The sequence below is a fragment of the Polyodon spathula genome, chromosome 24, assembly GCF_017654505.1.
Source record: "Polyodon spathula isolate WHYD16114869_AA chromosome 24, ASM1765450v1, whole genome shotgun sequence".
Taxonomy (NCBI): domain Eukaryota; kingdom Metazoa; phylum Chordata; class Actinopteri; order Acipenseriformes; family Polyodontidae; genus Polyodon; species Polyodon spathula.
Window position 1 is genome coordinate 1 of NC_054557.1, and position 12,981 is coordinate 12,981.

At 41.8% G+C, this 12,981-nt stretch overlaps 1 protein-coding gene across 5 annotated transcripts in view; it reads right to left on the bottom strand.

The window, feature by feature from the left end:
* Positions 1 to 4,055: 4,055 nt before the first annotated feature.
* The window catches only part of LOC121298951 (tyrosine-protein kinase CSK-like), a 110,482-nt gene continuing 101,556 nt past the window's right edge, over positions 4,056 to 12,981 (bottom strand). For all 5 annotated transcript variants that reach the window (XM_041226314.1, XM_041226315.1, XM_041226312.1 and 2 more), the window contains 7 exons: positions 10,821 to 10,886; positions 10,232 to 10,331; positions 7,341 to 7,431; positions 6,709 to 6,782; positions 6,032 to 6,227; positions 5,704 to 5,790; positions 4,056 to 4,994 (listed from right to left, as the gene is read on the bottom strand). In XM_041226314.1, the coding sequence (XP_041082248.1) occupies positions 4,812 to 4,994; positions 5,704 to 5,790; positions 6,032 to 6,227; positions 6,709 to 6,782; positions 7,341 to 7,431; positions 10,232 to 10,331; positions 10,821 to 10,886 (797 nt within the window). In that variant the 3' untranslated portion in view covers positions 4,056 to 4,811. The remainder of the gene's footprint in view (positions 4,995 to 5,703; positions 5,791 to 6,031; positions 6,228 to 6,708; positions 6,783 to 7,340; positions 7,432 to 10,231; positions 10,332 to 10,820; positions 10,887 to 12,981) is intronic.

The following is a 12,981-nucleotide window of genomic DNA, read 5'->3' on the forward strand; positions in this document are numbered from 1 at the left end:
GGGCACATTTCCTGGCAGTGCAATTCCTTAACTGGGCTCGGAGGCTTTGTTCTCCCATGAAAAGTATGGTCCCAAAGTGGGATCGATTACTGGTACTGCGGGCCCTTATGGGTCCCCCATTTGAGCCCATGGCGTCAACAGAACTGCCCTGTTTCATTGAAGGTGGCATTTTTAATAGCCATTATGTCTGCCAGACGAGTAAGTGAGCTTTGTGCGCTGTCCATTGTTGATACATGCACAGCTTTTTACGAGAAATTACTCGGGGGGGGGGGGGGGGTAACATTAAGAACAAATCCATCCTTTTTGTTAAAGGCGGTATCCCATATTAACCAGCCTGTAGTTTTGGAAACTTTCAGACCTCCCCCGCACGAATCAGAGGAGGACCGTAGACAGCACACGCTATGCCCAGTTCGGGCTCAGCGCTGTTATCTGGATAGGACGGCATTCTGGAGACTCTCCAGCCAGCTGTTTGTCTGCTACGGGTCCCACTCTAGAGGTCAGGCCCTATCAAAGCAACGTCTAGCGCACTGGGTGGCAGATGCAATACGCTTGGCGTACGAACAGACGGACTCCCCCTTACCAAGGGATATTATGGCCCATTCTACCAGGGGCCATGCAACTTCGTGGGCTTTCCTTCATGGCACCTCCTTAGATGAGCTATGCAATGTTGCTACATGGACAGGTAGTCAGACATTTGCACGATTTTACCACCTTGATGTTGCAAACCGAGCGAAACCCTCTCTGGCCTCTAGGGTGTTGCAGGCATCATGCCCTTAGGCGTCGTGGGGCTGTACTGTTGGTAATCTGGAGCCATGACAGCTTTGCTACAGCTTCCCATTCGGTAATGGCTGTCATTCAATTGAAAGGGAACGTTAGGTTATTACCATAAGCCTGGTTCCCTGAAAGAGAATGATAACCATTACCCTTCGAGGTCGTGTTCCTAGCTGACCTCTGTTTTCGAAAGAAAATGGCGATGTGCTACTGTGAGGACATCCCTCTTCAGCAGGAGGTGGGAGGGACTATCCCCTCACAGCAGGGCCTGATAGGGCAGATTTTTTTTATATGCTCAGTGATTGGCGGTCAGAGAGGGCTCTTCCCATCCGGTAATGGTTGTCATTCTTTTTCAGGGAACCAGGGTTATGGTAATAACCCAACGTTATCAAAGTTCCCTTCCCCAAGCACCTCTGTAAAAAAAGAAGACATGAATGTAGTTGGCCTGGATCCTTCGGCTCCCTCCGGTACTCCAATCAACCTGACGTTCTGTCTGCGTGAGCGGTTTTCAAGGTCATCCAGTTTCAGCTTCATTTTAGCATTATCCACGGATAAGGAAGAACATAATGACTCAACCAATGCGAGCCGATCCCCGACATGTTAACAAGTGCTCTACATCAGTAAGCTTTTGTCCTTGAGTTGAAACTGCGGCTTGCAATGTAGACACTGAAGATAGGAGATCCACAAGGAACTCAGACCGGAGTGCTGACACCTCTTTTTTTTGCTTTTTTTTTGTTGCATTTAGTTATCTGGCATTGTGTTCTGTTGCGTGTGTCCCTTGATGCGCACTGTATCTAGTTTGAGCTCTCTCCTACTGATATTTTCCCCGGTGCATTTCTTGTACAAATCGAAGGAATTGACAGCTGCCATGTCCAGTACATTGTAAAATACAGCAACTAGACACCAGCGATTGCTTTCACTGAGTATTAAGTTTTGCGCAGATGGTGGAACCTCTATTCTCGCTTTGTTTACTGTTCCAACAAGGCTGTTTTTTTGTGCTAATTATAGTGAAATAAAAAAAATAATGTCATTGGTAACATTCATCCCTTTTCCTAAGCACGGTTATATCAGCCTAAGTACCACATTGCCACCCAGTCACTGACCAGCTGAGCGAGTTTCATCTTTGCACAGGTTGGGGCTGCCAGCCAAAACTTGATCCCAAATTTGACAGGCTTGTTTCATGTGTATTGTGTCCAGTGACACCATGTTTTTGTCGGAAACAGATGCTTGTCCGTGTATTGTTTTATGTTTAGCTTTAAGTAGGCAATGCTGTTTATAAAGGAGTTGTTCCAAATTTCTGTTGCTCTCAAATCAAGCAAAAAAATCTCTAGGTTTTTTGAAAAATTCTTGTAATAGACAGCAGACTATATATGCCCACGCAGACAGCAGTTCTCAGAGGATAACAATAGATATTTGGATAACACATAACAAGACTTCAAGAGCAATATTCTATTCAAATACATACTGCTGTAAACTCAGTGGAGGCAACGAACGAATCAATGCAAGAATAAATGGAGAATGACTGGGGATTGGGGATTTTCTTCACATTTTACTCTGCTCAAACACCGGCTTGATAATTTCTGTATCACGGTATCCCTGAATAGATGTCCCATTCAAATACATACATTTCAACCAGCAATCCTTCCCACAAAATATACATTTACTACCTATTTACACCTGTGTGGGACATTAGTTCTTCATTTTATCCCCCCTCCCTTCCTCTTGAGAACATCTTAAATAAGCACTGGAGAATGCCATGGAGCCAGGGCTCACACCTTTCTTTCCCTGGACTTCTCCTTCCCCCTCAGTTTCAAATAATGAAGCACTAATCCTGCATTCTATGATCTGCAAGTCTCTCACAGAATCACCACAATGCTGTGATATAACAAATGTTGTGAGACCGCCCGAGATGTGCTCAGCGATCGCGCTAAATGGAAACACAATTTCATAGAATTTGGAATCTGCCACTGAGCAACAGACGAAATAAAAACACCTCTATTTTTTGTATTTAAATTATTTGCATTTTATTAGTTATTTCTGAGCAACACCTCTCACACCTGACAGGTTAAAAAAAGTACTGCATGAAACTGAGTTTAATGGATTATAGCTAAATGCAAACTGAAACGGCTACAGACTAAAAGTTTGGCGAAGAAATAGTCAATGCAGTTGTGTTCAATGTGTAGAGTGTGGCAGACAAACAGGTATTAGAATTAGGGCTAGGGTTAGGGGCTTGAAATGCATGGTTTGTAAAGTGATTTTTGTCTCTGGTCAAACCCAGTGTGTTCTGTGTAGTCAGGAGTGCGCCTCTCACCAAAGTGAATGAAGCCAACGAGTCCTCTTACACTATGTAATACAATTTTTGTTCCTAGGTAGTAAGTGTTATTTCCTAATTGCTTATGCCTCAAAAGTTAGAAAATGGCTATTATTCCCCACAAACTTTGCTTTTGTGACCAGGACAGTGATATTTCAATATATCACTATTTCCAATGGGAAAACGTATTTACAGTATAATCGTAAATCTCGAAAAACTACTCTCTTCTAAATCTTTTGTAGTCATTTTCGTATTACTTTAGTATAAATACATGTTAATTTGGATTCATATGTTGTTTTTTTCTGACTTTAGTGAACAAAAAGACACACATTTGCCCATTTTCCCATTGGAAATAGTGATATTTTGAAATATCACTGTCCTGGTCACAAAAGCAGTTTGTGGGGAATAATAGCCATTTTTTAATTAGGAAATAACACTTACTACCCAAACAAAAAAAAAAAAAAAAATTTGTTACACGGTGTCAATGTGCAGTTTGAATCTTTCTATCAAAATTAAGTGACACAGTGTGATACAGGAGAAAGAAGCACTGCAGCAAGGCAGGGTCCCTTCGGCATGGTGCAGCCAACACAGACAAACCACCTGCTTCAATTACAGTGCAACTACAGGAGCTATTTGAAGAGATAGAACATTGCTAATGTGAATAATAGACACAATACTTTTAAAGGTTTAGTTATCACTCTACCGCACCATTTGGTTTGAAATTTTTTGAGTTCTGCTTCCCTGAGCTTGGGACTGTAGATAACCCCCATAACTTCCTTGGGCTGCAGGTAATAGCAGACTGCTTGGTGGAGAGAGGAAGCTTGTGTGTGCAGCTGGAACTCCAGTGAGGGTATGCAAACAAACTGGACAGTAAGCACAGCAGGCTCTGGTTTCTGAACAACTGTAGCTGAATGCAGTAAGCAGACACTGCATGCTTCTCAACTGAATAAAAACACAACACACTGCGACTGGCTCTTTTTCAAACTGGTCAGATGGAATGGTTTATTTATATTCATAAAAACAAACAAGAGTAACACAGACAGTGAACCAAGGCCTCCCACACACATGCAAACCACCCCGGCTTAACATGTGAACATGGTTTTTTGGTCCTCCTATTTACTTTTATTTATTTATTTAAGAAACCCCATGTTCTTAATTAAACGTTTTCCCCCACATTTGATTTATTATTTTTTGAGCATAGTAAAAGGGCTGGCTGATGCACATTTTTCTTTGATAAGTGGACAACTCAGTAAGTCTGTGTCGAAGAAGGGAGGACAGAGAAACGAGCCAAAAACACAACAACAATAATAACAGCAATAATAATAACCATAAAAAAAAATTAAAAAGAATCCATACAGGAAATAAAAAAGGGGCGTGTCCCGGACAGCAATGCAATACTGCAGTGGTGTCTGCGGTCTGGAGGCACTTCTGCACACAGCGTATCGACCACAAGGACTGGCAGCAGGAGGGGATGAAGCATGCTGGGACTGGAGATTTTACACTAACACAAGGAGAGGGGGAGGGTCTCATCAAATACAGTAGAATTAATTTAAGCAACACATATTCGTACTGAACGTGGAAGAAAAGGTGCCAGCCCCTCCCTCCCCTATGAGAGAGCCTGGGATATAGAGTTCAGGAGGCTTCATCAATGAAGTGATCCAGAGGCTGCTTGGATTTCTCCTCCTGAGTTCGAGCAGCCCCCCCCCTCCCTCTCGCTCTGGCTCCCACCTCACAGGTACAGCTCCTTGGCCTGGATGTGCTGCATCTTCTCCCTCAGGACTCGAAAGCTGGGCCGGACCAGCGGGTCTAGGATCCAACACTGCTTCATGATGTCATACACCACGGGGGAGCAGCCGTCTGGGGCATCCATCTTGTAGCCCTTCTCCACCCGCGGGACCACGTCCTTGAGGGCCTGTGGGGGTAGAACACAGGTGAGTGGAGCTATAATCAGCACCTATTGTTGAGACACGCATCACAGCTAAGAGCGGGGCCGAGACACCTTTGCTTTCTCTCTCTCTTTATGATGCTATCGGAGGGACACCAATCTATTTATCTCCCCTTTGCAAGTGCTCTGAGTTGCACTACTTACTTTATTAGGTATCTTCTAATGTATCTTTTGTTTTATGAGCAAGTGCTGGGCCACCCTAAATAGTACCAATTGAAGCTATTTCAAGTGTTGGCAGTTACCATTGCAAAAAACAATTTTTGAGGGTAAATATCCAACTCGGGCATTCTGCATTGCTAGGAATGGATAACATTTTGGGGGTACCACTGCACTTGTGGGATGGATTGCTGATTCCCACAACAGGAAGCAGTACAAAATTATCGCAGTTACAATGTACATTGTACAAAAATCAATAAGATATTTTTCATACAACATGGGCTACCTCTGCTTGCCACAGTGAAACATTACCCATAAAAATCTCTTGCTTGCTTTGAAAAGGGGAAACAAGATTTAGCGTCACTGATAATACAGGCCCTAGTTTGAAGTCCAATGGTAAATTGGGTGAAAGGAATACAATTATTGTATGGTAAAAGGCAGTTTTGTGCAGTTAACATTCTTCTTTTTTTTATTCTTTGCCGTTGCACTGGAGAGTTGTGGACATGGCACAGATACTCACAATCCTGGGGTAAGGCACTCGGCCGAAGGAGTAGATCTCCCACAGGAGAATTCCATAGCTCCACACGTCAGACTTTGTGGAGAATTTCTACAATACAAACAGGGGAAGAGAGTTCAGTTATGGGGAGGGAAGAGAGGGGTAACCTTGCTGTGTTTATTTACTGCCCAGTTCTCAGCTCTAACCACTACACCACACTGCCTCCCAGTCCCTCAGGTCTAACCACTAGACCACACTGCCTTCCAGCCCCTCAGCTCTAACCACTAGACCACACTGCCTCCCAGTCCCTCAGCAGTAGCACTAGACCACGCTGCCTCCCAGTCCTCATCACCTTTTCCCGCAGTGCTTCCGGGGATGTCCACTTGACAGGCAGCTTGCCCATGTCCTGGGTGGAAGAGGCCTCTTTGGTAAGTCCGAAGTCGCTCACTTTGGCGATGTTGTCCTCAGAAACAAGGACATTGCGTGCCGCCAGGTCTCGGTGGACGAAGTTGTTGGCCTCCAGGTACTCCATGGCCTCGCACACATCGCTGGGGGACAGGGAGAATGTTACACATCCTGTTCTTAACAGCTAGTATTACTCAAAAACAGGCCCCACTCTTAAGGTCGCTTAGAGAAATAAACACACAATAAAGCTGCACAGTTTAGAATACACTACTAAATGAAAATGCATTTTTAGAATTATCAGTGATGTAATCAATGCAATAATTAGCACACACTGGTGTATGTGAACTTTCACACAGTAAGCTGTACCAATATTACACTCCAATAGTACAAGTGCTTAATTTCTGTTTTATTGGATTGCTGTCATCGTTTGAGCCCCTTGGAAGTGATTTTAAGGGCTTACACTGTATACACACTCCTGTGGTATTGTTGTATCTGATCAATTCTTATAAGAAGCACCTGCTGTATAGAGCTGCTATTTTTCAATGGGAGCTAAAACTTGTTCAACATCTGAAGACTTGAGACCTTAAGATGGCTGCCCCATTTAGAGGAAGTTGCGATACTCACAGTGAGAACTTCAGCAGACAGTCTGCACCCAGCACAGACCTCCCTCTAGACCGCAGGTAATCCACCAGACTGCCCTGCAGGATAAAAGCATTGAGACGAGAGACACAAAGTGAATGACTGAAAACCAGCAGCACACTTACAAAGAGGCCCCAGTGACAAGATCACACTAGCCCTGCCGCTTATCCACTCTGAATGTGCTCTGTGTCTGTTGCGCAATGAGGAGAAGCAATCCCTGACGGTTTCCCATCCCCATCACAGGAGTGTCAGAGCCAATGTGATGCCCCCCTCGGATTTGGCCTCTTTGCACAGTTTGGATGCAAACTGGTGCCATCCAACTTGTGTGATTCATCCTGCCCTCCCAGCGGCAGCACTTTAACTGGATGAGCCACTTAGGGACCCCAAAACCCCAAATATTTTAAGATCAATGTAAACTTTGATCTAAATAGAGGAATTTCAAAAAGACTTTATAAACTCTGGGTGTGAAGAATACACTTCTCTACACCCAGCACACCTGTTTGAAGGGAGTACTGCCTTGTGAAAAACAATAGATTACAGAACAACACCTACTGAGTTAGGCCAGCTACAGTATTGTCTTCTTGAACATGTACACATTCAATCCTGCCCTTCCTTACCTTGGCCATGTACTCTGTAACTATGAAGAGACCGCCCTTCTCCTCCACTATCACCCCCAGGAGCTGCACCAGATTATTGTGTCGGAGTTGCCTAGAGGTCAGAGGGAGCACAGTCAGTAAGGAGACACAGTCAGTACAGAGAGACACAAGGTACAGCGACACACAAGCAGCCTCTGCCATTGCCACAGCTTTCAAACACATTGCTCCCAGGACAGCACTGGCATGACATCCCTACACCACAGCTTTCAAACACATTGCTCCCAGGACAGCACTGGCATGACATCCCTACACCACAGCTTTCAAACACACTGCTCCCAGGACAGCATTGGCATGACAATCCTACACCACAGCGCAGGGGTGTAACAATGCACTGCTATATCGTGATATGCAGGTCGTGATACAATAGGTCTCATAATACATGTGATGGCTTGTACGGTGCATAAGATCGAATGATGCTTTAATAATGGACTATTCTGTTGACAAAAAAACACCTGAGTTTGAGAGAGTATGCTTACCATCTACAAAACACTTATTCAAAAACCATTTGGTGAACTACAATGAGATATAATATGCTTTTAGTCTTGTATCACAATACAAACAATACATACCTCAATTAGATACAATCTATTCTCAGCATTCACTGATACACTATGCACCCGTACTCAAGAGGTATTCTGGGGAGGTTGAAGGTTGTGTGGTTTAGTGGTTAGCGCTGAGGGACAGGTAGCAATAACACACAACGACTCCCATTATATTATTGCTCTTTACCAGACACAGGAATGAAAATGCAATACAGATTTGTTTCTAAAGCCTAGAGGTTTGTTTTTTAATTTAAAACATAAGACGTATGTTAGTATCACATATCATCTGTCCTGTAAACACAAACTGCTAGTAACAGAAAAAATGAGCTCACCATGCCCCACAGTAAACACATGTAACAATGTGAATGTTTCATTCGTAAGGGCTGGCCAACATTTCCCTTCACATATCCTCAGAATCCATATCTCTCAATACTGTAAAGAATGCTGAGTGACATATGTGTCTATGCACACACACAGACTGGCAGTGGAGATGATATATGAAAGATTAGAATAAAACATGCGCACACACCCCTGTAATTAGTAGAGATTAGCGCTGGTCAGAGCACTGTGTAACCCTCATTATTACACTTACTGGGTAATCCAGTTGATGTTATTAAAACAGAGCCCTGATAGAGGCTCTGGGACGTACGAGTGCAAGCACGGATCAAGCAGGCAAGCCAAAGATAATTTGATATTAAGGACACGAGAACTGATTGCTTCTTTATGATTATCTATAATGAACGATTTGTTTATATTAGTGCATATTGCATACTGTAGTTATTGATATTTATTGAATTTCACAAGTCATTTGTTACTAGTAATATATATTGAAATCGGAGATGGAGTCTCGAGACCTGGTCTTGATCTCGATCTCAGCACTTCAGTCTTGACAATACGCTCGATTATCTTATATCCCCATTTTCACCCAAATTCACATGCACTCATAGACATAAACAGTTATTAATGACAACAAATATGGTTTAATTACAAATAAATATAAAATACACTAATAGCATTTAACGTCCTCTCAACATAGACCCCACACTTACCATGGGTAAAACCATAGCAACGAGCCACTGACTGGCTAGAGAGATATGAGAGATTAGAAGATGTGCTAATCCTGTACTAGCAAAAGAGAATGGAGAGGGACATTTCCTTTTCTGTTTGTTTATTTTTCAGTAATATTTTGCTACGAAATTACCGATAAATAGTCACTGTGGTCACATTAGAAATTGCTGCAAATCTAAAAAAAATGCAGTTTAGTTTCGGTTTCTGCAATAAATTTGCCTTCTCAATTTTGAAATCGATGGCTAAAATAATAAATGGACGGCAAAGTGCAAGCAGTGCCACAAAGGTGTCAGAAGTGTGAGGAACTTCTTCCTTTTAAGTAAGCCAATTCTTTTACATGTGAATAGCTTGTATGTAAAGCTAGCGAACACAATATTTCAACTCACTTTGTCATTATTAGATCCCTGATTAAATTAGGAAAGTTTACAGTTTTAAAGACAAGCTCAGCGGTCACATCTCAGAAATACATGCAGGGAAACATCAGCCCAATATGAAATGAAGTGTTTTTTATTATTATTTATTTTTTTAATGTCACTAAAGCTAAGTTTGTTGTATAGTGTTAAATATATTAAATACATACTAGTGCTTTTATTGAGAACTTTGTGTGGATATGGACTTGATTTTAACGGGAGTTGTTGTCTCTTTTTCCCCTTCGCTGTGGTTTTCCACTGGAGATTTTTGTATGCAGTTGTCCCAGGACGAAGCACACGGTGCATGAAAAGTTTTTTTGAGCACTTCTGTAGTGCCAACATTCACACTGTTATAGATACATATATGACTAATACATTAAACTTTTGAGCAATGAGACGTTTAAAGCAGCAATTCTACTAGTTCCTTTCAAGCATCTTCCTTATACCAGCATCTTTTGCTAATCCACTGTGAAAAATGTTTCAAGTAAACACAATTCTTCAGCCTATGCATAATTTGATATCATTCCTATATTAATAATAAGTTTTAAGTGAATGATTTGTATTGCTTTATTAATTCTAAAAGTCTGATGTGAAAGATGAAGTAATTTTTTAAGCACAATCCAATTTGTGTATGTGGAAAAATGAGAATAGAATTATTGAAGCCTATGAGCCATTGAATATTGCTTTCTATGTAGTTTACATATATACTGGTTTCGGTCTCAACGTATCCTGTCTCGTTCTTGGTCTCAAAATTTTGGTTTTGACTACATCGCTGATTGTAATAAAAGAAACATAATAAATTAAATGCCAAACAATTCCCAGCAGGACTCACGTCATGACGGAGGCCTCAGCGATGAAGGCCTGGGCGGTGGCGTCATGCTTGATGCACTTCACAGCCACCTTATTCCCTCTGTAGTCTCCCAGCATCACATCTGAATCATGAGAAAAACATTCAACCACATCCTATATCCAAGTACTGTTTTACACTAAAATAGAATTCATGCCTTTTTACATTTTCCAGTTTAGCTTCTGTGTCTTACTGAAAGGCGGCAGGCCGTGTCTTCAAGCTCACTGTTCACAAAAGGAGTTGCTACAGAGTGGATATATTCAAGGGCTAATAAAACAAAAACCTATTTCAATAGGGATGTTGGATTCCATTTCATTTCCTAAAGTTTTTAACATATTGGGAATTTGTATAACCAAACTTCTCTTGTTATAAATAATCACATTGATGTTATTGTTTATGACAAAGTTTACAGTTTGAAAAAATAACCTGACACTGCACAAACCCTACTGTATAAACACTGGAGCTGCCCTCTGTAAACAGGTATGCAGATTCTTAACACTGGTTAAACGTTTAGGAAAATGTAAATCCCCATGTAAACACACACACACAAGTTTGTATACAGGAGGGTACCCACCTCCAAACTCCCCTTTCCCTATGGGCTGCAACAGCTTGAGATCCTTTCTAACGAGAGCCCAGCCACCTGAAAGGGAGACAGTGACAGTGTGGGTTAGCGCCGCAGTTCAGCGTGTACACATTACCAGGATGCAAAGACACCAATTTAATTCTCAATGCTTTATGCATTTTTTTTTTTTTTTAAAAGGATAAGGAACTGTTTTATTTCTAAACTTGTTTAATTTAATACACATTTCATTATTTTAATTCATTTTTCTGTTTTCCCATATACATTATATTTAGTAATTAAACAGCTGGGGGAGTTTAGTCCTTACAAAGAACTTGTTAAGCAGCTTCATGATTTGAAGGAGTACATTATGAAGTTAGTGGGCAAGAAGCCATCGAAAGAGGGGTGTTTCTGCATAACATATGGAAGATACCATTACACTTGAGGGGTTCAATGGTAAAGTACTTTGGGGTAACAAAAATGCTGCTGTTATAGTTTCAAATAGGCAATGATAAATTTAAAGAGATATGGATGGGTTCCCACAGGAGATGGTAAAAACATATTTGGTTGCAGTCTGAAATTGCATGTTGTGTGAGTAACCAAAAGGGGGAGAGTAATACGGCTTTTGAAAATTAACTTTTGAGTTAATACATAGTATGTTTTGGTTGCTTGACAATTGTTTGGTGTTCTTAAAAATGAAACTTTCATTAGTTTAGACAACTGGAAGTGTGTTAGGAGTTGTTGTGATGTAAAATATTAACATATATGAATTGCTATGGAGATGCAATAGGATTGAAGTTTAGCTCTCATAAACAATGTGGTTGCGGGAGATAGAAAAAGCAACTACGGCAGACAAGGGTATTTGTTCAGCTGCAGAGAGGGTTAATACATTTCAATTAGAAGACATATTGAAGACACAACTTGAACTTTAGAGTGAATAAATAAATAAATTAATCTTTGGTCTTAGAACAAGCATAGTGGGAAGGCAATATTGTTACAGCAGAAATGCATCAATGGATTATGGAAAGGAAAAGTAGTGCTGTAGTAGCTGTTGGGATACATATCTCTCTCTTGCTTACATTGGGGTCCATGAGAACATTCCTTTAGTAAAGTCTGTGGACAAAGGCATTGTAACAGGGAGAGATCTGTGCTGACTCTGCTGGCGTGTTCACGGGCTGCAGGAAGAGGGCGGCAGTCGCCCAACAGCCGCCTGTGAGTCATGACAATGACACGGGGAGGTGGGAAAGGGTGTGTGTGGACTTTCCCCCTCTCTGAATGGCTGGGAGGCGGGTCTTGGGTGATTGTTGGTCCTATAAAATAACGCTCTGTTGTTTCCTCAGGTCTGCCCACTTAGACGCACCAAGAGTGTGGAAGCTTTGATTCAGGACCGGGAATCAGCCGGGATTAAATAAACTCACAGCGAGAAAGAGAGAGAGCGGGGAACCCTTGGGCAGACCCCGGCGTATTGTAAAAGAGCAGGCTAGATAGCCGACAGAGTAGGACGGTGATCCGGGTCATGCGGGTAGCGGCGACCGGGATAACGCTGCCGAGTGCAGCACCTTTTATTTGTAGTTTTATTACTGTTTTATTTTCCCTTGTTCTTTTCGCCTTCTGTTTTCATTATTATTTCTTTGAGCACCTGCGAGTGCATTTGCTGTTCGTGTACCAGCTGTGGTATTTCCGTGGTGCTGTCTATCATCGTTGATAGGCAGCCCACGGTCAACAGTGCCCTCTGCCGGAGAAAAATAAGAACCGGTCCAAAATAAAACTGGGCACCTGTGTGGTGTTTCCAAATACACCTGTCTGTCTCCTGGTCAGTGAATTACCCACACCCCTTCCACAGGCATAATAAATGGAACTGCAGGAAAAGCTCTGCCAATTGTAGTTTAATTTTTCAACGGGTGATATTCTAATTACAATAAGATATTTGTCTGTGTTGAGACAAAGGGAGGATTTGCATGTTGTATGTTTCAATAGAGATCTTGCAAATTAATAATCATAATTATGATGTAACAGATCATTGAAATAAAAGCAGCAAACATTTCTTCTCTCACACAGACTGCATCATGTAGGCAGACATCACAGGTGATCACGAATGGCCTCCTCTCGTTTGTAAACTTTCTTATGTTCTTATGTTCTTATGTGAAGATGAAAGAGAATTCAAAGAGTGAATGAC